This window comes from Cuculus canorus, chromosome 12 (genome assembly GCF_017976375.1).
Source record: "Cuculus canorus isolate bCucCan1 chromosome 12, bCucCan1.pri, whole genome shotgun sequence".
NCBI classification, from domain to species: Eukaryota; Metazoa; Chordata; class Aves; order Cuculiformes; family Cuculidae; genus Cuculus; species Cuculus canorus.
In genome coordinates, this window is record NC_071412.1 from 13,959,856 (window position 1) to 13,983,003 (window position 23,148).

Sequence of the window (23,148 nt, forward strand, 5' to 3'; positions counted from 1 at the left end):
GGGCGGTGCGCACGCGCAGCGGTTCCCCTGGCGCCCGGGGAGCGCGCGGCGCGGGGGGGAGGGGGGGTGCCATGGCGGGGCCCAGCCTGCGGCCGCACGTGCACTGGGCGCAGCGGCACCGCGAGCTGTACCTGCGCGTGGAGCTCAGCGACGTGCAGGTACCGCGGGGCGGGAGCGGGGGCGGCTGCTAGAGCCGGCTTGGGCGCTGGAGCTGGTGCAGGTGTGGGTGCTTGAGCTGGCTTAGGCGGGGGAGCAGGATCCTGAGCTGGAGCGTGAGCGGGTGCAGGAGTATGAGCTGGGGCTGGAGCTGGGGTGGGTGCTGGAGCTGGTGCGGGGCCTGGCTTGGGCTCTGGAACGGATGCAGAGCTCATGCCGGTATTGGTGCTGGAGTGGGTGCTGGAGCGGGAGTGGCTGCTAGAGGTGGCTTGAGCCCCGGTGCAGGTACTGGAGCTGGAGTGGAGTGCGAGCTGGAGCAGCTGCTGGTGCTGGAGCACAAGCTGAAACTGGCTTGGGCACTGGTACTGGAGTGTGAGCTGGAGCAGCTGCTGGTGATGGAGGCGATTCTGGAGCGGGAGTTGCCTTGGGTGCTGGTGCTGTGGTGTGAGCTGGAGCAGGTGCTGAAACTGGTGCAGGTACTGGTGCTGGAGTGTGAGCTGGAGTGAGCTGGAGCTGGAGCCCGCGTGGGAAGGGGGTTGTGGGAGGTGCCCATGCAGCTCTGCCCCACGCCCGCGGATTTATGAATGGGCAAGGGCAGCAGCAGGGCCTGGGAGTGCAGTGCGGGAGCTGACGCCTCGTCTCTGTCTGCAGCACCCAGACATCTCCGTCACCGACAACGTCCTGCACTTCAGAGGTAGGGAGCCGGCTGCACAGGGTCCTGAGGGTTGCCTGCAGCGCAGGGTGTTGGGAGGAGAGCCTGGGGTGACACCAACCACAGGGCCGCAGAGGAGAGCTCGGGGTGCTGGGAGGACAGGCTGGGTGCCCCCAGGCCAAGGTTCCAGGAGGAGAGCCCGGGGTACCCACAGCCACTGAGCGTCCCCAGCCCGGGGTGACAGCAGCTCTGGGTGCCAGGAGGAGAGCTCAGGGTGTCCTCAAGCTGCAGGGTCCCACAGGAGAGCACGGGGTGCCCAGTCCCCATCACCACCCTTGGCAGAAGCTGAGCTCTGCACTGGCAGCCAGGCATGCATGGGTATGTCACAACATAGACCTATCTACAAATCATTGTATTCCAGCGCTAGAAACGATAACAGGTTGTGTCTTATCTAGAGAGAAAAAAAACCTAACCTCCTCCATATTTAAATATCAGTGAAATTTCCCTATGCTACCCTGTGTCAACTGAGCTCCAGAGGTAACTGCAGCAATTTTTCCTTCTCACAAAGACCTTCTTTGCTGTTATCAAACCTCTGCATCGGGAACTAGCTCTTGATTTGAAAGGTAAAGCAGATCTCTTCCTAAAAGATGGGTTTGTTTCAGCCGGGGAGGTGCACATTGCAGCACTGTGGAGCTCGTGCCAGTTGGCCTGGCTGGGGAGCACCGAGGCTGCTCTGTGGCTGGTTCTATTTGGGCTTTCTCCTTTATTTGGTGGTTTTCTTTAAGATGCATTGTCTAGGAAATGCTGCCTGTCCAGCAAGCCTCAGCCGGGGCCATTTGATAGGGGGGTGTTGCACATCATGTTAGCTTCAGGATCAGTTTACGGCGTGGAAGAGTGGAAATTAAATGCACCGTACAAGTTTTTGGAGCCCGTCTGGGGAGGAGAACCACCTATGTGGGAAATGGGAGATGAACACACCCTCCTGCCATGGGGAAGGGACTTGCTGCATCTGGCTCTTACGGACCCATGGGAGACCAGCCTCCCTGCATGCTGACTCTTGAGTCTGGAGGGCAGGATCCCCCAAAGGCTGGCCTGCACTCAGGATTTCCAGTTGGATTCAAGCTGTGAGCAGCCTTCTGGGCCCATCTCTTTGGGAAGATCGTATCCAGCCTTCCTGCAAGCAAAGAGCCTTTTCCAGCACCTTGCAGAGTTGCAGCAGCTTCAGCTGCCAACTCCAGCAATCGCACCTCCGAGCAACGTTTTGGGTTGTTTGTGTCTTCCCTGTTATCCTGTGGTTTCCTCTGGCCTCCCAGTAAGGCAGCAGGAAACAAGAATCACTGGGTATTTCCATGGATAAAGCGTCCTTTACAGAGGGGTTGTGCAGAGCTGGCCCAGACCTTTACACTGACTGTTGTTTCTTGTCTTTTAGCTCAGGGTCATGGTGCCAAAGGGGACAACATCTACGAATTTGAGATTGAGTTCCTAGAACCGGTTGAGCCTAACGTAGGTATTTTAACTTCTTTTAACTCTTGCGAAGAAAAAGTAATTTTTTAAAACCTTGACAGGAAAGTGGCTGTGCACGAAGTCCATAATTTGCTGTTTAGATTGTCCTGGTGACTTTAAGCGCTGCAAACTAAACGCCGCCTGTGGCAGTCCTGTCCTGGTGCTGAGCCACCATCCCGCCTTCATGCAAATCACCCTGTTAGGCGTTAGTGCTTGCATGGGTCAGGTTTAACAGAAACAGGGCCTTACACATATCAGCAGGTGAACAGTACTTACAACATTTTTTTTTAAAGGATTTAAAGCAGCAAAGTAATGGGAGAGTCTGGCATCCTTGCATCCTTGACTGGCGAGTTGGGGAACGCTGTGCTACAAAGAGTCAGTGTGATGTTTCCTAGCTTCTTTTGCAGCCCCACAAGATAAAGGCATGAGGACTAGGGCTTCTGGCTTAAGCAGGTTTCTTTGGTTGCCAGTATGGATGTGCTGCAGCTCCTACTGCAAAATCTCTTCTCAGCTGCTGCTTGAATCCAGTAGGAGAGAGCTCAGCTGGAACAGCAGTCCCTCAGTGTTGCTTACAGGTGGTTGTGAAGTCCATCTGTACCTCTCAAAGCTGTTGGGTGCACAGCAGAACTCTGGGCCCTGCACCTGGTGCAGGATTTGTGCTGCTTATTCCTGCCTATTCCGGATTCAAGGTTTTGCGAAGCAGACTCAGGCATCAGGTTTCATAAAATAAATAATTTGGCACGGTCAGTTCTGCAGAGAGAAACCAATATAAACCAAGAAATCCCTGGGCAATTACACCCTTACGGACGATTTACCTACCCCTGATGCGATGGTTCAGTCCAGTAGTCATGTTTGTGTCTGGGGGCTTCTCCTTCCTTATTGGATTCCTTTGCTGTCTTGCAGACAGGTTGTTGTCTTGGTGCAGCTGGTATTGATGATCTGTACCTTCAAAGCACCTGTATTTTCCTGGTTTTCATTGATTCTCGAAGTCATGTTTTGACTGAACAGGAAAAGTGTGCGCTGGAAAAGTTTTTAATTTGAAATTCCCAGCTTGTGGCCTGGTGCTACAGAGCAAGGGTTGGTACTCGCATTGAGAAAGCTGAGCAAACACGTGTACCAAATCACACAACGTTATAACTCTTACTTAAGCTAACGCTATACTAAGCACACAATATTATAACTGTAAATTAGTTATTCTATTTAAAATGTTGCTTATTTAGGCTAAACAACTAATCCATGTTAAAGAAGAGCATTGCCTGGTTGTGCAGTCCAGCTGCCATCCAGGGAGAATTCAAATGGGGTTTACCCAGGGATCTGTCATTGCTAAAAGATCTCCTTGCTTCGAGGAGCTCCCTTGAGAGGTGTCTCAGTGCAAGGGGAGATAATTGCCACACAGCCATGTTGCCAAGCAGGGAGAAGAGCTCAAAGGAGGCTCACTTGGGGTGTTGTATTTATGGGATAAAAGTGGTTGACTCGTAGTCAAATTTGCACGTGAGGCTCCTTAATGGTGTTCAGAGTGTTGCCCAGCTGCGGGCAAGCCTTCACCTCCTCTGAAGTCTGAACTGAACTGCTGGCCTTGGGCAGCAGAGAGATGTTTGTGCTGCAGCAGCCCATGCCATTTCTGCCTCCTTGATAAGGAAAGGAGAGCTCTGGGTATCAATTCAGTCTTAGAGCTTGTTTCTTTGGCCTTGTGCTAATAATGTGCACTCCTGTGTCTGCCCTCAGCCTGTGTGCAGGGTGACCCAAAGGCAGCTGAACATCACTGTGCAGAAGAAAGAGAGTAACTGGTGGGAGAGACTCACCAAGCAAGAGAAGCGCCCGCTCTTCCTAGCTCCTGACTTCGACCGCTGGTTGGATGAATCGGATGCTGAAATGGAACTGAAGGAGAAGGTCAGTCCTGTGGGCACGTGTGGCTTCTGCTTGCTGCCAACTACAAAGCAAGGGCAGCTCTTCCCCTGCACGTGACCTTGTGTTCTTCGCTGTACCCGCAATTGTCTGGCGTGCCAATTGTTACTGCTGTTTCAAACAGATCCTGCGTGGAATCGGTTAAACAGCTCAGATTGCAGGCAGGAATTCAGAAACAGGGACACTTCTGGCTAGGAAGAGTAGCAGTGTGAATCTGGACTGGTGACTGCTCCATACTGGATAGGATCTGCAGCTGAAAGCTTCCAGCCCTTTCCTGGTACCTTCACACCCCCCCTGTCCTGATCCATATAGCAGCCTTCCAGTACTTAAAGGGGGCTGCAGGAAAGCTGTGAGGGGCTCGTTATCACAGAGGGCAGGGATAGGACAAGGGGGAACAGTTTTCAGCTGAAAGACGGCAGATTTAGATGACTTCTTAGGAAGAAATTTGTTACTGTGGGGGTGGGGAAGGCACTGGCACAGGTTGCCCAGGGAAGTTGTGGCTGCTCTCTCATTGCAGGTGTTCAAGGCCAGGTTGGATGGGGCTTTGAGCAGCCTGGTCCAGCGGGAGGTGTCCCTGCCCACGGCAAGGGGGTTGGAACTGGATGGGCTTGGAGGTGCCTTCCACCCCAGATCGTTCTGTGATCCTATCAGTGTGCCATGCAGAGCCCTGGGATGGCAGTCCCAGGCATTGTTTGTCTGGAAGGCAGGGATTTCTGAGCCTCTTCCCTGAGCCACTGGGCTGGCCCTGCCCCTGCATTCCGGCCATCTGGTGAGCTTGAGCTGCTTCCTGCAGCAGAGAGGTGCCGGGCTGTCTTGGGAAAGGCTTGAACCGACCACTTTTATGCAGATCTGTTCCCTTCCACAGTCACTGAGCTTAGTGTGGAGGAGAAAGGGCCGCTGCAATGCCCGGAGCCAGGAAGCAGTGGTGAAGGGCAGGCAGAGGGCCTGGGCTGGACAGTCTTGGTTCCCTTCAGGTCTCTGGTGGGTCATGGAACACTTTTAAGGAACAGCCCTAAGAAACAGTAATAACTGAGAATTAACACAGAAAGCAGCAGGCTTTTTCAGCAAAAGCATCTAAATGCTGGGATGAAATACATAGTGAAGGCAGGATAACTAGTTAACATCCTCTAGCTTTTACAATACCATAATTTTGGATGATGAATATGCTGCTTTATGCAGGTGAGAATTTAAACCCTCTAGCAACTGACTGCTTAGCTTCATATTAAACCCTAGTTTTGCAGTAGTAAAGTTAACAAATCACTTGCTAATTACAGTAACAGTCTTTTAAAACCTTATCCTTCATCTTAAGGAAGAAGAAAAGATTAACAAAATGAAAATAGAATCCAGAGTCCCGAAAGACCGTAAGTAACTGTACCTTTTTAGTGCGTAAGGTGGGGTTTAGAAAGCTGCTGTCACTCCTACATGCGAACCTCAGCTCTTACGGAGCAATTTTGACTGGCTTGGTGCATTCTGCTGGGGGAATCTTTGTCCCGTGAGCTGTTTAGGAATTTAATAAGAATAAACTGTGGTTTTCAAGGAATTTAAAAAAATCTGACTAGCAAGAATTGAGTTCTAGCAGATGTTGATAAAAGCAGGCAGAACACACAGCAACCCTTTTATCACCACTGACAGCTTCCCTTTTCCTGGTAAGATTTATTCTCATCAAGAGCCTGATTCGCAGTTGTGCTCTTTGCAGAAGTGTTACCGTTGTGCTCTGCTCACCTGATGCGTTTGTTATTGATTTTAGCTTTCAGGCACCTGAAGAAGGGATACTTAGTCATGTATAATCTTGTACAGTTTTTGGGATTCTCTTGGATTTTTGTCAACATGACAGTACGACTGTTCATCTTGGGAAAAGGCAAGTAATAAGCACTATTTTCTTTACTTTTTTTTTGTTATATTTTAGCATTTTTAATACTTTCTAAGTAGTAACATCTAAATGAAGACAGTCAGGAAACAAAACTGTAAACACATCACTGAAGCACACAAGAAAAGCCTCTCAAAAGCTATCGTGGTGTCAAGGTTAGCAAAATAATGTCCTCTTGTAAATCACAACTGCTTATTCTAATGAAGGATATGTGTATGCTGCCAAGATCACTTCTAAAGAAATCAGTTGGAACAAAACGTCTCGCTCACTGCAATGTTAGTGTTTTTGAAAATGAGCCAGGCAGAATATTTTGGTTTTTAAGCAAGAATCATTCATTGTGTTGCAGTGCAGCAGTATTGCTTTTTCCATACAGTAATTGCTGAAATAGCTCTTGATCCTTCCCTGCGTGAAACAGCATTTGAGCAGTGTTTTTGGCCTAGCGCTGTGGCTTCAAGATTTATAAAGAAGTTGCATAAAATGCATAGTTTTTCTCAAATACAGCTGGAATCCTGTTATCAAAAGCTGTGCTACTGCACCAGCTTCCTAAACATGGGAATTCATTTGTACTCTAACGTGGTTTCATGTTGTCTTACAGATTCTTTCTATGATACATTTCACACTATTAGTGACATGATGTATTTCTGCGAGACCCTGGCATTAATGGAGATCGTGAACTCCCTTATAGGACTCGTCAAAACACCACTGATACCTGCTGTACTTCAGGTAACATTTCAAGGTTCATCTCCTTGCTCCTCCCATGTTTAAAGTAAACCCTTATTTCACACAACTGTTGAGACTTTCCTAAAATAAGTGATACAACCTCACTGGCACCAGACTAGGGAATATGCTCTTCCAGAGGCAGGAATCTGTGCTTCCCAGTCTTAGGCATGGCAAGCTGTCCTCTTCCATAGAATCATAGAATGGTTTGGGTTGGAAGGGGCCTTAAAGTTTATACAGGGACATATCCCACTGGATCAGGTTGCTAAAGCCTCATCCAGCCTGGCCTTGAATGCTTCCAGGGAGGGGGCAGCCACAGCTTCCCTGGGCAACCTGGGCCAGAGCATCACCTAGGTAAAATAGATCAGGACAGCAAAGGCAAGAAGTGGCTGATGAAAAGTACATGGTTTTGATTTGGTTCCAGTGCCCTTTTTATGCTGTTTGTCGTTGTGCATTAAAACGAGGCTGGACGATTTAAAACCAGGTCCCTTGGACTCCACCTAAATACAGAGCAAACTGCGTGCTCATAAGCAGCAGGTCACAGCTCACCTGCTGAGTTCGTTGTGTGCTCACCGTGTGTTTCAGGCGTGAAGAGCAAGTACCCTGCGTGGTTTTGACATCAAGGTCTCACCCTTTCTTTGGATGAAGAGTGTGACTGTTCTTCAATTTGTTTTTCTTAAACAGGTATTTGGAAGAATCTTTATTTTGTTTGTTATCCTCGGGAGCTTAGAGGAAATGCAGAGCAAGCCTGTGGTGTTCTTCATATTTTATTTCTGGAGTATCATCGAGCTATTCAGGTTTGTGGGGATTTTTCTTCTAGCAGATGTGTACAGAATAATGCGGTTGTTCCCAAGATTTTAATCGTTGTACCTTTTGGGAGAGTGGCACTGGTGCATTGGCCCCAGAGAGCAAAATCTCCTTTAGTCACAGACTGTCACAGCCTTCCTGGGTTACTCCATCTGCTAAAAGCCGGGACAAGGCTGGAGTTTGGAAAGAATACTGCCCTGAACCCAGAGAAGCCTGTTGCTTCTTTCCTTGAGGGTTCTGTTGCTTTGAATTCCCATTGTTAAGCGAGCCACACTATGCCCTGCTTCTCTTTCAAAAGAAGCATTTTGAAAGGTCTGTTAGGCAAGCCAGGCAGTCACATGCATCCGTATGGCCAGAATAATAGCATTGGTGCTGTAAACTGCCCGATAACGGTGTCGTAATCCATAGGAACAATGTTTTGAATATTCTTGTGTCGTTTGGGAATTATATTGACTGTACAGCATATATATGTGAGACAAATTCTAGTAGCACCTTCCATTGTGAACAGACTCTTTTTTTTCTCCCACTGAATTGGTTTTAGGTATCCATATTACATGCTGTCATGCATTGGTATTGAATGGAAACCACTAACCTGGCTGCGTTACACTGCCTGGATTCCTCTCTACCCTTTAGGAGGCCTGGCAGAAGGTACGTCTAAAAAAGATGGTTTAATAAACAACAGAATCAAGGCTGGGCAAATAACTCAATCTTTTGTTTGGCTGCTGGACTGAAAAATAACAGAACAACAGATAAGTAGACGTTTGCTTTGAGCAGAACCCAATGTAAGCAAGAATTGAAAGTATTTCTTCTCAATTTGATGTGAAAAGAGGTCTTCCTCTTGGGCACTGGAAAGGAAAGTAAAGGCAACAAAAGGTTACATGAACAAATTGACCAAGAGCAGGCTGCAGTCTGTGTGAGCAGCTCAGGACAGCAATGCTTGTTTCCCTCTGCTTATCCAAAGCAGTATATTTGCTTTTGTCTGCTAGACTGGACTTGGTCAGCCTCGCTTGGGCTGACACCAGCTCACAGATCTTGACAGTACCTTGGAAATCATTGCACGGGACAGGTGGGGGCCAATTCATCCTCTGAAAGCAGCATAGCCTGTTCTGAGATGGGCACAATGCTTCCCAGATAGGGCTCTGCTCCCTTTGTGCTTTGAGACTGACTGCTCCATGGAAGAGGCAGGCCACTAGACTTCTTGCTGTAGGCCCTGTGGTGTTGGGGGGCTTTGTAGTGACATCTTCTGTCTTAAATAAATAAACCCAATTCTATTAAATTAAATAAAACCAGATCTATTAAGAAGTGTATTGCTGCTCAGCTTCTAGCTGTAAGAAATGTGTTGTAATCGTACCTGTTGGAACCTGATCCTGTGAGCCAGGAGTAGGCTTGGGCATTGCCCAACTCCAGGCACGACAAAGACTGCGCCTATCCCATTGCTGTGGGTATTTCTGCACAGCACATGCCGCAGGCACAGGCCCCGTAGGCTGCAGTTGTGTATGAGAGCAGCAGCTCGCCAGGTACGCTCACGGTGCTTAGGCTTTCAGAGCTGAACTGCTGTCCTCAGCAGCTGCTTTCCATCAGTCTGCGTGTTTAAAAAAAAACAGCTTAAAATTGGTATAAATAATAAGAGCTAGCAAATAAGGAGGCAATATCCTGAAAAGGTTTGTGTGGGCTGGGCAACTGTACATTTACCTGTGTTTGATAATAATGTGACCTTCTGCTTTCAGCTGTCTCCATCATTCAGTCCATTCCAATCTTCAATGAAACAGGGAAATTTAGTCTGGAATTGCCAAATCCGCTGAATGTCACAATCCCATTTTCATTTTTGCTTCAAATATCCCCTATAGCCTTGGTTTTAGGTAAGATATTTAATTGTATTTCTCACTATTGAGATCAAAAAATCAGTTTTCTCTAAATTCTGGCATCTTGTAATGGCAGCACAAAATTGCTTCATACAGCTTTGGTTTCTGGTGTTGGGTTTTTAAACAGAACTTACACTGGGTGTTTGTGCTACAGAGTTGCATCCACAGCTCAGGAAAATCAAATCGGGAATTTTAAACTGAGGTTTCACTGGATTTCTCCCTTTCACAAACATTGCTTAAAGGATACCTTTAATTGCGTTTCACTCAAAAATACCTGTTAGATGCTTCCCCAGCTCTGCACAATCGGTGTTGCAACTTGTTTAAAGAGACAAACCAGCCTTCCGAGCAGCCCTGTACCAAACAGCCTGTGCAGCAGCAATTCCTCCTTCACCCAACAGGTGCATTAGTTTTCAGTGCTGTGCACACCCCTAAACCATTGCTTTTTTTGTGGAGTAGTTGGCTTGAAGTTATTTTGGTGGGTTTTTCTTTAAAATGTGCAGCCATCTAGCATTAAAAAAATGCAATAGCGTCCTAAACAATAGGACAATAATGACCTAAACACTTGGTTCTTTTCCAGTGGTATTTGCAAACTGCCGTTATCTCTACAAGCAAAGGAAGCGGCACCTCGGACCAAAGAAGAGGAAGATGAAGTAGAGGAGGACTGCAATGCTTTCTTATCTAACTTATCTCAATGACAAGACAAGCCTCTAATTCTTAGGGTTTGACCCACTGTAATGTAAAGAATTTTGTAAAATTAAATGATTACACAAGATTTCTTGATTTCATAGTGAATTCAGGTAATGTTCCCATATACTGTATTTTGTTCCCTTTCAATCATGTATGCATGGCATTTACCGTTGAACAGTAACATTGAAACTTGTAGTATTCTGTCAACTTCCGTATTAGAAAGAAATCCTATTATCTGCATATAATATGCTTATAAATGGTGGAGCAGCACTGAATAGAAATAGTGTTTATCTTTTAATTGGATATTTGCTCTTTCAATATTGCATGCAGATAGGGCTTCTGATGTCGGGATATACTATGAGCTGGCTTGTGCTGTTCCTAGGGTGCATCTTGATGGCAGGAGGAGCACGGTCTGAGACCACTGTGAACAGTGTTTGGGTGTTCATTAACGGTTGGGGTAAACTTGCTCAGCACACCCCCCCCCCCTTTTTTTTCCTGCAGCAGAATTAATATTGGACGTAGCTAATGTCAATTTAAATGCTACCAACTTAGACTGTTTCTAGCTTAGCCTTAACAGAATAGGAGCACTGCGTGGATCTTAGCATTCCTGTAGCAACACATCCTTATCCAGTCATTGGGGAAAGGAAGCTGCCGCTCTGTGACTTGGTCAGAAGCACTTTGCTGACTGGGAATGCAAGCACTGAAACAATAGAACAAGGAAATAAAGGTGCCAGCTTTCTCCTGACATGTGACCAAAACCCCAGCTGAACTCCATCCCACCCATGTGAAGGGAAAATGTGGAACTGTCAAGGGAGATTGACCTCCTCTGATTATTCCTGGCAAGGCTGTAGCTCTTGTATTTTTTTTTATAGCCTTCAGAAAGGCAGCCAAGATTGCCTTTCTACTTAAACTTAGGGGTGCAGCTGAGAAGTTGAATGTATATACTTTGTCAGCTGGCTCCTGGTGGGATGTAGTAGTGGGGTCAACTAAACCCTGTATTATTTTGAAAGCATATATCAAATCACAGTAGAGGAGATCCCACATGGAGTTTGAAGGGACCCTTTTATCTGTGCTTGCTTTAAACAAGAGCAACAAAAAGAGAAGCTCCCCAAACGTTCCACATTATCCATCCTCTCACCTGAAAATTTTTGTTTCAGTTGACTTAACATCAACATGCCTTCCTTCGCAGCTGGCCTCCCGCAGTAAACTCCAGATCCCTCGGGCCTCTTTAATCCAGTTTAGAAAATGTACAGAAGGTTTGCTCTAAACCGTGTTGTGATTATGAACAGGTTGTTTCACGACAACTGCCACTGCTCCCAGGGCAATGCCAAGCAATGCCAGCGATCCAGAACAAGCACTGAGGCTGAGATTAGCTCAGTGCCATGTTACTCTTTATCTTTGTCTACTGTAAAACTATATGAATTCTCCAGAAAATTGTTTTCAGTATGAAAGGTAACAAACAACATCCCGTTTGTGAGCTGGACCCAGTGATTGTTACTGTAAAGGAAAGGAAATAATGTTAAAAGGAGATTTTAACAGAGAACTGGTACAATCTCCATACTGCATTTCTCAGTTGTGTCCTGTCAGGAAGCGGCATGGTGCAACTTCTCTTTAGGGACACTTGAAGCTCCCACTCAAAGGTGTGTTACTTACACACATACTTAATATTTCACTTGGCACACACTATACCTATGTTTGAAGTATGTGAAAGAATTGAATTAGCTGAGTGATGGAACAGCAAGGATCACTTTCATACTTTAATTTCTCCACTGGGCATTTAAACTTGTTATTAAATCCACGTGTATTCATACATTGTTTCTCAGTGAAAGCGTGGTACCTAGTGCAAGCTGTCATGGATCTTACACTACTGAATTTTAGTCCTTCAGAAATAATGTGTTTCTATTAATAAAGATTTACAACCAAGTTTTGCTTTGGTTCAGTTGTTTGTTCTTTCCCTGAACGCAAGAAGCTGTATCATTTATTATTTAACTCCTGTGATTATTTAACAGCCAGAAGCCGAGCCTTCAGCAGGTCAACATTCTAGGCCACGCAGCCCAGCTGCTGTGAAAATGGAACAAATCCAGCTTAACTTTTCATGAAGAATTTATTAATATTACACAAATAAAAATGTGTCTCGCAAGGTTAAGTTACTTTCACAAGCATAAACACTGCAATGCAAGTAATAACTCTCATTGCGGTGTTACAGACTGGCTTTCAAGTCGGGCAGAAAATTAGTGATAACACCCTGCAATTAGCTGTGTATCTGATCTTGCACCGTGACACACACATTTTCTTTGGTCTAATGAAGTGGGTGTATAAAGTACACAGTAGCTGCCTTTTAGGATGCTTTTACAAGTGAGTTCAGTTACAGAGTAACCACATTTTGAGGTCAAAAGCCATGAGCAGTCTGCTGCCTATAATGGCATTTTCCTTCTTACCTCACGTGTACTGAATAACTTCTGCACATCATCCAACACAGTAACTGACTTTGGGACTTCGCAGTTTCCAGGTCTGACTAAAGCCACCACAACTAGCTACCTTTATTTAGAGAGGTACGGGACCCTGTTTTGACAGTTCTCCAAACAGTAATGAAACAGGCCCTAGAAAGTAAACAGGACAGGAAAATTTGACTGTGAAGTCTATAGAGGTTCCCAGAATGGAGACATCTTCACATTCTTTCAGTGCTGCTACCGGAAAAGTCTGTCTGCAGTGGAGCAATGTTATGATCGTAGGCAGCATATTCCGATGCTCCAGTACTTGCCACTTTGAGCTGCTGAGCAGCATGTGTGAGCTGAAAGGCTGCGTCAGGGTGAGCTGTGTCAGGAAGGAGGGTGCACTCCCGCTCCAGCATGTCTGCCACACCTTTCAAGAGGTCCAGAAAGCCAAAGGCCAGAGCTGCCTTTCGTAAACGATTCAATTCCTGCAAAGAAGGAAAACTTTTAAAGTCACTGTAAGCCTTTACATAAAACCTGGTTTTCTTTCTTCTTTCTTCAAAGGCAAGCTTATTCACTTTGAGGAAAATAACCCGAGCGGTCAGTACAGCCGCTGGAAACTGCCCTGCTACTCATGAGACAAAAAAATAAAAGTTTCAAGGCTGAGAATTATAGAGGCACAACTAAACAGCTGGTTTTGCCTTGATCTCTTCCTGTGACTCTCCACTTCTCCCCTCTCCCTTTTGTGCAGTTATTGAACCTGCTTGTTTTACTTTCCAACTTAGGCTTCACTGACGGCTGCTTTTAACCACAGCACCCAGAAAAATACATATGGTTGGACTCGATGACCCAGTGGGTCCTTTCCAACCTAGTGATTCTATGATTCTATGATTAGGTCTTCCTTCACTATAAACTGAGGAGTGCTTCTGTGCATTTAGGCAGGGTACTCATTCTCAAAGTCTCTGGGGGCTACAGTAATAAACCGCTTCAGCGCTAAGCTTACAAGAGGAACAATTACTTCCAGCTACAGCCTAGATTATGGATCATTATGATGTGGCCAAATGTGCCTGGAATTTTGTTTCTCTGCTTCAGTTGTAGAAAAAATGCAGGAGATGCTTTTTAGACTCAGAATGACACCCGCGTGACATTCCTGTAGGATTCCTCAGTTTATTTCTGCCTGGACAACAGCATAAGATCTGCAGTGTTCACCATGGAAACAGCAGGGATCATAAGGGGCACCTGTAAGCATGACACATCTACACCACCCTGCCTGAAAACATGGTGGCAGGAAAATCAGACCACCCTGCCTCACCTGAACTAGTCCTTAAAATGCACCCAAGAAGTCTCCCTCACAGAACCATGTATGTTTCGCAGAGTCCTACAAGCCTGCACAGAATCATTCCTCAGACACAGACAGTCTGTGTTCTCTGTCAAACGCACCACTATCACTGTGGATCAAACCTGGCTCAGCCTGAAATGTTACTCACTTTATAGAAGGTTTGAGTTTTTTCAGGGAGTTTCCTTGCGTTTCTCAAGATCTTCTGTACATCTGTCTGCAGAAATGAAAGGAAAAATTAAAACATCTTGGCAACTGCAGGGGAAGCTGCAGAAAAAAATCCTCAGCTATTCATTGTTAAATTATCCTGACCATAGACAAGACTGCAGCTCATAAAGACTGGAATATAAATGGTGATTATACTAAATCCAATAAACTAAGCCAGATGCTACACTGGAGACACAGCTTTCATTAAACAAGCTACGCTTTCAGATTGCATTTTAATCATGATGTTTTAAAGAGGCAGTGTTTATAAAAAGGAAGGAAAAGCAATAAAGCAATTACATTAAAAGGACAAGACACACAAGACTCCACTTTGCTTTTAAGATGGGTACTGCAGATCAAAGTAAAGTACCAAGTCCAAAACCTATATCATTACCTGAAGGCCACTTGGTTTAATCCATACAGTAACATTCTGTGCGTAACTGCGCTTGTTCTTGGGTTGCAAGGGGAAAGGGCTCTTATTGTCATCCTCTCCATAAGGATTTTCTTTTGCATCTGGGTAGGAAAAGAAATTAAGACTTGGCAAGGTCTTTCATAGAAGAAAACACTGAATGTGCAAGAGTTATTCAAATGAGTGTGACCAGTACCTGAAATAGGTCCAAGCTGTGCCATCTTCCCTAGCCATGGAAGGGGCTCAGGACCAGGTTCAAAGAGCGACATCATGAGGTTTGATTTCTTCTTGCTATCAGCTTGTGAATAGAGCATTCCATACCACTCTGGCCTATTGAAAAGAGCAAATCCCAAAAGCTGAAAATCTTCCACCCCTCTCTTTGCCTAGAATTTGCTGTGTGACGGCTCACTATTTGCCATTTATACTGATAGAAACATATCCATAATTAAAAATCCACAGCTTTGTCTAGCAGGGCAGATTTCTGTACAGAGTACAGATATAAATAAGTGTAATTTATAGATAAAGCATAAATGAGCAAAGTAAGAGATTTTTCAGGCTGGCATCCAGTTCCCTACCCCAACTGGACGACAGCCACCATGCCTTCCACTTTCAGGCTGCCATGTAATAAAACACAGAAGTTGGGGATTTTCCCAGCAATCTGGTTAGCTGAATTCTCATCTTCAGTGTCATCTGTGATCCCAGGTCCCACCTCGTCACCTTCTGAGGAAGAATGATTGTAAAACAATGAGACAACATAAGAATAAATTCAAACACACTTGTTCTATTTACATGAAACTACCCTGTATCTTCTGCCAAGCCAGAGTCAATTAATACTTTGTAGAACGAACAGCCCCTAAATGAACTATTTGGGCACTATGATGTTATATAAATATTCAACTGCGTCCTACTCTTTTAACAGTTACCAAAAAAGCCTGAACATTAAGACTTCAGCTTTGAAGATACTAAAAGTGAAATGAAACAGCACCAAGAGTCTGGCAACGAATACAGATCTGCTTCTGAACCAAAAGCATCCTGAATTTCAAGTCCTCCTCTCCCATACAATTTGTGGTCATTATGAGAAACATATTATGCTTTTGCAGCCAGAGTACAGCTGTCACTGAACTGTTAATATCTTCTCAGGTGAAAGGCCTGCTAGGATAAGAGTGTTAATACAGAGATAAAAGCATATCTGGAGCTTTCATTCTCCTTTACCAAGAGAAAACTCACTTCTCCTGGCTCCACTCCAAGGCAAAGACAAAAGGAAAGGGGAAGTCGTCGTTATCATAGGCTGATGCACACAAGTAGCTGTGAGTCAGTAATATGCTTAATGATCCTTAAGGTCTACACTAGTCATTTGTATAGATAACACATATACTTGGACCCAATGAGCAGCAATTCATGCTCAAGTACAACTGAGCAATCCAGTTGTGATTAGGATCAGATTTTTTCACATCAACAAATCATTTCAAAATCCAATTAGATGAAGACATTAAATATTCATCCTGCACCATGCATTTCATGGCCCATAACTATTTTTAGCTTCAAGTTTAGCATGTTCCATTGATAATGATGCTATAAGGACAGCGTTTCCTCTACTAACTTTCTAGAGAACACAGCACTTAAGAATAGAGCTTGTGTTCAAGGTTTTAATTTTAACATAACCACATAAACACGTCTATAGTGACATCTGGCATAAAACTTGTGCTTCTAGTCTAAAACATCACAGACATCACAGTAGAAGTTTAAAGCTATTTTTGCTAAAAGAAATAGAACTTGCTCACCTCTGTTAAGTGCAATGGGCAGCACCAAGTGTCTGGACAAGACAGGAGGGCTAGAAATGTCCGCTATATCTACAAACCCAACAATTTCTAGATCTGCAGGGAAACAACAGGTTCAAGTCAGATTTGGAAATAGCAGAAATGTATTCAGAGTCAATTTAACATTACAACTTCTTACACGACTACATTTTGTGAAGCAATGATGAGGTAGCATAACCGAGCCCCAGCCCTGACAGGGGTTTCTAGGTGTTAATAAGACACAAACATTCACACATAATACCATGACACGAGAACATAACTTTCATCACACATATACTGTTGTCCATGAACTGTGTTGCTAGAAAAATATAGAATTGTACACATTTGTTTTTACTCTGCGCCCAATCCATCGCCATTTTATAAATTCAAAAGGGGAGAAAACAAAAGACTAAATCAAATCTACTATCTTTCTGCTGGCACCATAGAAAATGCAGGGATTCCCATCAACTCTCTGGTAGGCTTAGACCCTAGCAATTGGCACCCCAAACTCTGAAAATGCCTCTAATCTGCTCCAGCCCTTTTACCAGGTACACGTGGCTGAAATAGGATGATGTTCTTGACTCCTTGTGACACATTTACCTAAAAACTATACAATCAGGGATTGATCCTTGCGGAGACAACATGGATGAAACACGAACTATACAGGACAGTATAAGAGGTGGTAGTGAAAAGGTAGAAATCAAATGGATTTAAGTAAAAAAGATATCTAAGATTTGTTACCTGTATTAATTGCTTTAGGAATGGGGTCTATTTCCTCATCTATAATGAAGGGTTCTGGTCGGGGAAATACTTGCACATCAGATGTTAAGTGGCCACACTTGAGAACAGCATGGAATGGTGTATAAGCCAGGTCTATTAGCTTTCTAGAACATGATCAGTTATTATTAAGGAAAACGTAATGCATCCCAAATGACAACAGTTTGTCCAAAGCACACTAACTTAGCTCACAAAACTTTTTTTACCTACAGTTAACTCCTTAATTCTAGCATTGCTAAATTATGAAACAAAGCAGCAGATTATCCCACTGAAGACCAACTAACAATAACTCTGGAAATTACTATCTTCTATCTGCCCGTTGTAAACAGATGCTATGCTCTGCTACAGAATGGTTAAAATAAATACTGATCTTAACAAGAGAAGGTCAAGACGAAAATACAGTTAACAGGATCACAAACTAAAAGAAAAAATAACTATAACACCCCATATAATCTAATTTGTTGTTATATTTGATTTCTTTTACAGATACTAAGTAGAAACCTTCACAAAGGCACATTATCTACAGGTCTACTAACCCGAACATGGACTGTACGTTCTTCAGGCAAAGGGGTCCATCAATGGTGAAAATTTGCCCTTCTCCATTGTTTAAATCTATGAGCCTTTCCAGGCAGTCTAAGGAATCCGTGCTTTGAAGCTGTAAAAAAAAAAAAAGTAAAATGTTTTTGTGAAGTTTTCTTTTTAATCTCTTTTTATTAACAAAGATGTTTGAAGAAAATATACATAACACAGCAAAAAGCATCTAATTGGATGCCACCACGATTCTTTATTATCTCATTCCTTTCTGAATAAACCAGCATTTCAGGTCTCCCAGGAAATGTACTCCTTCTGTTGCGTTTATATGAGACCAGATGCAGCATTTGGCCTAGTAACAAATAATCGTGGAGTATCTCGAGTTGGAAGAGACCCACAAGGATAATAGAGTCCAACTCCCAGTATATTACTTCAAGTTATGTTCTGCTTGGAAAGCAGGTTCAAGCAACCAAAAGCCCCAGAAGCTCTCACTCTTCAAGAGCACAGGAATGCCTTAGCTAGCACAACATTTTATTGGTAATGCTAAGTTTGCAGCTCCTTCAGGATCATGTAATTTTTAGGAGGGAAGGCAGATACCATTCATTTTGAGAAGTTCTTAGAGAATGCTTGTGAAAGCACATAAACTTATCAGCAATAGATTTATTTTGAACACTTTCCCAGTTATTCTGAATTGTAAACAAAGCTCCAATCCTTAATCAAGAGGATCAATCTTGATAGAGACCATGAAGCTGAAAAATCTATCCATAGGAGGCCCATCAAATGCAATGCTATTAATAAAACTTAATCTAAGAAACTTCATTCTATATAGGCTTCTTTTAAAACATTTTTTATTCATCAGAGTTTTAACTAATGTGAAGATTTTTAAAGCTAGTACTGATTTTCAAAGGTACCCGAAGAGAAAGTAAACAGTCACCTTTCCTCCGAAACTAAGGGAAGTTGGTGTGAACACTGTCTCACAGCCTTTAGAGTTTTGCTCACTCACATTTAGACATAAAGCTGTTACCATTTTAAGTGCTGAGCATCCTTGCAATGCAAGTAACTTAATCCTTAATCAAACTCTTGAATAAGACAAGCCCCCAAAAGCATTCAATGCAATTAATGGAGTAAAAGTAGTAATATAAACAAATAAAAATTGCATAATATGCCCCAGGGAGGAATCGACATAGTTTATAAAGATTATGATAATAATGCAATAGTAGTAGATAATAACAGTGTAACAGTAAACTTCCAAAAAGACACTACAATAACATTTCACCAAATAACTAACACTAAGCACCAGAATGACAACTAAACTTTAAAACTAAACTTTAAAACTAAGCACAAAAACATCGAAGTGTGTTTTGTGCTGACATGACCATTAGTTCAGAGAAGAACAATAATTATCTAACGTAACAAAGAATAAGGTATGTGTTAAAGACATCACCTCTTCGAGATTCGCCATGCACATGACATACAGCTTGGATGGGAATGGGAAAGGCAATGGAAACCGATTGCTTTCACTCCGCTGGTTGTGAGTAGCCAGCGAGTGCCGAAGGGAGCCTCTGCCGACCCCCAAGCAGCCATCAGTGACGAGAACAACCTTGAACGAAAGAGGATGGATTAGCATTTCCCAAAGAAGACGCGTTTCCAGCAGCAGAGGGCAACTATACATCAACACATTTCAGCAGTCTTCCTAGCAGCATGTGCTTCTATATCGAAAATCCCTGCTCACAAGGGGATTTCATCCACTGAGCTGGGGAAACAACTGCAAGTAACGTTTTCAGAAAAAGGTACATAAATAAGAAACTGAAGAACACTGCATTTTAAACTATGTGCACGGTAAATTTTGTTGTACTTATGCAACTGCACTAAAATTTAAATTCCACAGCCATAGACATGGCCATTTGCAAGTGCACACTGAAAGATTATAGAGCCAAAAAAGCAGCCTGCTGCTGATGGACTCAAGAACTTTGGGTTTATTTTCAGATGGAGGATAAAAGCCAGACATGACTATTTCTTTTGCAGAGTCTGACGGGTGACTCAACTTCAGGTACAAGTCACAAAAGCCATACGAAAGGTAATAGCAATTATCCTAACTCTTTGCAAACAAATAAAACTGCAGCATGTTCATATTTTGCAGCAGAACTATTAAAGCAGAAATATACATTTTCCCATTCAGCTGCACATCCAAAGTCACTTTTTGTAGAAACTGGCACTAAAAGGTTACACTGAATAACAGAACTATGTACACTCAGCAGGTGTTACTTTTGGCTATGAAGGAAAATCAAATCCAATTGAAACTCAATGCATATCTGCTATGTCCAGATTAGTGTTCTGTCTCCATCCTCAATCTCCCCCTATTGCAGTCTCTTCAGTTATCATCCGAACTGCTGCTCACTCATAGTGCTTTTCACTATTACAAGATCCTGCACAGTACATTCCCCACTGCCTTTCATCACCCCATCACCTGACACTTCAGTAAAATGAGCCATCACACAAATGAGAGACCAAATCGTTTAGGTCTAAGGTATACTAGGTTTTTACACCTTTCTAGTTCTTTGCTTTGAACGCCTGCTTTTCCAAGGTGCCTTTTATACTTGTTAGATTATGAAGCATTACCTAGACAATAAACTTCTATCTTTTTTCTCTCTAAGGAATATTACTTATCTTCCTAGCTTGCTGAGCTGCAAAATTGCTGAACTTAAACCCTAATCCAAGGAGTAACAGGCTCTTTAGCATCTCAGAAAACTGAAGGCTAAAAGCAGACTTTGCCGTAAGAGGCAGCAAATTCAGAAGGCTGACTGCTGCACAGGCTCAATGGAGTGTGAGAGCAGATGCATGGCAAACGACTCATTAGTGAAAGATAGACGAAAACGCACTCAACAGCAGTTCCACTCTGTTGCTTGAGACCTGGAACTGTTACAAAGCCCTAGAAACCAACAGGTACTGGAGGAGAAAGACCACTGTATGTGTGACTATATGCATTCCAAACTGAGTGAGCCTCCTGGGACAGGAGATTGCATCCAGATCAAACGCCTAGCCTCCAAAATAGTACTCTTGGGCAAGATTTTATAACCCACTGAACTGCAGTAACCCACATTTGACAAGAAGCAGCCTAGTTTTGTGCTGCTGAACATTTAATAAAGATCGCCTTCTGATCATATTCCAGATACATCCAAAATACTAATTCTTTGTCTTCCTGTAGCACCAATACGCCTGAGAGTATTCAAAGTTTCCAAATTACATTTCCACTTCTATCTGCAACTCACAGAGAGTACTAAGTATACGCTAGATCCTAAGAAGAGTGAAATCCGTCATACCTGGCAAGGAATTGCTGCACCCCACTCCTGCTGAACAATATTGCAAACCCCCAGGAGTGCTGACTCTAGACAGGTTTTGTCATAATCATCCATGTTACTCAGGGCTTCCTGTAAAGACAAACACCACTGTCATTGTGGAGTGAAATATCGCTACCAGGAAACATAGAAAAGCTGTTCACAGTTCTGTAGTGTGTTTGCTTTGCATTGTAACACAGCTGCATCATAACACAATGCAGGGTGCTATGCTCTTATATAGGACCTGCAAAGTGAAAACGAATAAAAAAGAAAGATTAAGAAATAGTGAATGATATCATAAGAAAATAATGGAAGCTGCTGTTGAAGGAACAATATTATTATAAAAACAGCTCCTTGGGAGAGAAAAAAATCCTTTGCGTTTCTCAAAGAAACAGCAAAATCAAAATTTGAAGCAATGTCTCATATAAAGTATTTAGTTTTTCACGCACCCTACCTGCAGCGTGTTGTAATCTCTTGTAAAGGGCACCATCAGCTCCCAGAGCGATGAAAACACCACCAGGGCTGTGAACTCCAGCTTGTAGTTAGTCGCCATGTGCTCAAACAGCATGGTCAAGCCATGGACAGCCAGATGTTTCCGCTGGTATTCCTCAGAGCCCTCCACTGACACCGGCCGTGTCATGGAGAGTGACACATCCATCACCACCACTGTCGGCATGATGACCTGCTCCTCTCTGCTGCCGTTGTAGAGAACAGCGATCTGCTACCTGGAGGGGGAAGAAAAAGATCAGAGATGATTACGGAAGCTGCAGTTATGAGGTGATGAATATTAGAACTGTTGGAACAGGTCTGGAGGACCACAATGGTGATCAGAGCGCTGGAGCACCTCTGCTATGAGGACAGGCTAAAAGAGTTGGGGTTGTTCAGCCTGGAGAAGAAAAGGGTCTGGGGAGACCTTAGAGTGGCCTTCCAGTACTGAAAGAGGCTCCAGTAAAGCTGGGGAGGGGCTCTTTATCAGAGTGCAGGGACAAGATGCGGAAGAACATTTTTCAGCTGAAAGACAGCGGATTTAGATGAGATCTTATGAAGACATTTGTTACTGTGAGGGTGGGGAGGCTCTGGCCCAGGTTGCCCACGGAAGTCATGGATGCCCCATCCCTGGAGATGTTCAAGGCCAGGTTGGATGGGGCTTGGAGCAGCCTGACCCAGTGGGAGATGTCCCTGCCGACAGCAGGGGGCTGGAACTAAAGTATCTTTAAGGTTCCTTCCAACCAAAAATAGTCTATGATTCCATGATGCATCTCGCCCTCTCACACTGACCACACCATGAGGCAAGGGAAGCCACTATTACCCTTATGCCCCCCCAAAAAAGTGGGACTTGGCGCAGATGGAGTCAAGGGATCGGCTCCTGAGCTTCACGCAGCACATGCAAAAGGCTGGGAAGGCCTGGAAATGACGAAGCTGAGCCTGGATGGGGGAGAAGCAGGAGAGAGAAAAGGGGGGGAAAGAGAAAAAAGGGGGGAAGGAAGACAGACGGGAGAGAGAGAGAGAAAGGGGAGGAAAGGGAGGAGAGAGGGGAGAAAGCAAAAGGGGAAAAGGGGGAGAGAGGGAGAAAGCAAAGAGGAAAAAGGAGGAGAGAGGGAGAAAGCAAAGAGGAAAAAGGAGGAGAGAGGAGAAAGGAAAGGGGGGAAGCGGGAAAGAGGGGAAGAAGCAAAGGGGAGAGAGGGGAGAAAGCAAGGCCCCGTCCCGCTCCGCAGCAGCCCGTGCGCGCGGCCCCGGACCCAGTGCGGGGGGGACTGGGGGCGGGGGGAGGGGGGACAGGGTTCCGCGCCGCTCACCGCCCGCCTCCCGGTCCGCCCGGAACACGTTCCTCCCGGAACCGCGCGCCCGGGGAGGAAGGGCCGGTGCCCGCGCCGCCTCTCGCGGTGGGAGATGGCGCTGCGAGGGGGAAGAGCGGGGAGGCTGTGTCACAGAACCAGAGAGTGGCTTGGTTGGAAAAGACCTTTGAGATCATCGAGTCCAACCATAGCTGTGCTGCGCTACTCAACCATGTCTCTGGGCATTCCATCCACCCATCTTTCATCTCCCGGTTTTTTTCCCCTCCTCACTCCCTGGCACACAGAACCAGCAGGACAAGGACCACCAGCCAGCTGGGACACTTCCATTAACTCTCCCCTATGTACAGCCGTGTTTCTTTGTCGTGGCAGCACTTTT

The 23,148-nt window shown here is 44.6% G+C and overlaps 2 protein-coding genes across 3 annotated transcripts; one reads left to right on the forward strand and one right to left on the reverse strand.

The window, feature by feature from the left end:
* The first annotated feature begins 2 nt into the window (after positions 1–2).
* Positions 3–12,035, forward strand: HACD3 (3-hydroxyacyl-CoA dehydratase 3). The gene is made up of 11 exons (XM_054077121.1): positions 3–158; positions 808–850; positions 2,238–2,311; positions 4,037–4,201; positions 5,526–5,577; positions 5,964–6,074; positions 6,679–6,806; positions 7,485–7,597; positions 8,149–8,255; positions 9,335–9,466; positions 10,047–12,035. The coding sequence occupies exons 1-11, from the start codon at positions 72–74 to the stop codon at positions 10,121–10,123; spliced, it is 1,089 nt and encodes a 362-aa protein (XP_053933096.1). The 5' UTR covers positions 3–71; the 3' UTR covers positions 10,124–12,035.
* On the reverse strand, positions 11,097–22,864 carry INTS14 (integrator complex subunit 14). Of its 2 annotated transcripts, none has more exons than XM_054077120.1 (12): positions 22,773–22,864; positions 21,431–21,701; positions 20,962–21,069; positions 19,086–19,241; positions 17,647–17,765; positions 17,075–17,217; positions 16,319–16,411; positions 15,113–15,257; positions 14,734–14,867; positions 14,523–14,641; positions 14,076–14,141; positions 11,097–13,076 (listed from the first exon to the last, which is right to left on the reverse strand). In XM_054077120.1, exons 2-12 carry the CDS (start codon positions 21,650–21,652, stop codon positions 12,825–12,827), a joined length of 1,557 nt encoding a protein of 518 aa, XP_053933095.1. In that variant the 5' UTR covers positions 21,653–21,701; positions 22,773–22,864; the 3' UTR covers positions 11,097–12,824. The 2 variants fall into 2 exon arrangements, with proteins under 2 accessions (XP_053933095.1, XP_053933094.1); XM_054077119.1 differs by lacking the exon at positions 22,773–22,864 and adding an exon at positions 22,286–22,503.
* Between the last annotated feature and the right edge of the window lie 284 nt (positions 22,865–23,148).

What these genes read in the sequence shown, in the direction of transcription:
- HACD3 (XM_054077121.1), top strand. Translation starts at nt 72, where the DNA reads ATGGCGGGGCCCAGCCTGCGGCCGCACGTGCACTGGGCGCAGCGGCAC. An exon ending in TAGAACCGGTTGAGCCTAAC is followed by an intron (nt 2,312 to 4,036) that starts GTAGGTATTTTA and finishes GTCTGCCCTCAG; the next exon opens with CCTGTGTGCAGGGTGACCCA. An exon ending in AAATGGAACTGAAGGAGAAG is followed by an intron (nt 4,202 to 5,525) that starts GTCAGTCCTGTG and finishes CTTCATCTTAAG; the next exon opens with GAAGAAGAAAAGATTAACAA.
- INTS14 (XM_054077120.1), bottom strand. Translation starts at nt 21,652, where the DNA reads ATGCCGACAGTGGTGGTGATGGATGTGTCACTCTCCATGACACGGCCG. An exon ending in AACGTACAGTCCATGTTCGG is followed by an intron (nt 17,218 to 17,646) that starts GTTAGTAGACCT and finishes ATCATGTTCTAG; the next exon opens with AAAGCTAATAGACCTGGCTT. An exon ending in TCCTAAAGCAATTAATACAG is followed by an intron (nt 16,412 to 17,074) that starts GTAACAAATCTT and finishes GTTTCCCTGCAG; the next exon opens with ATCTAGAAATTGTTGGGTTT.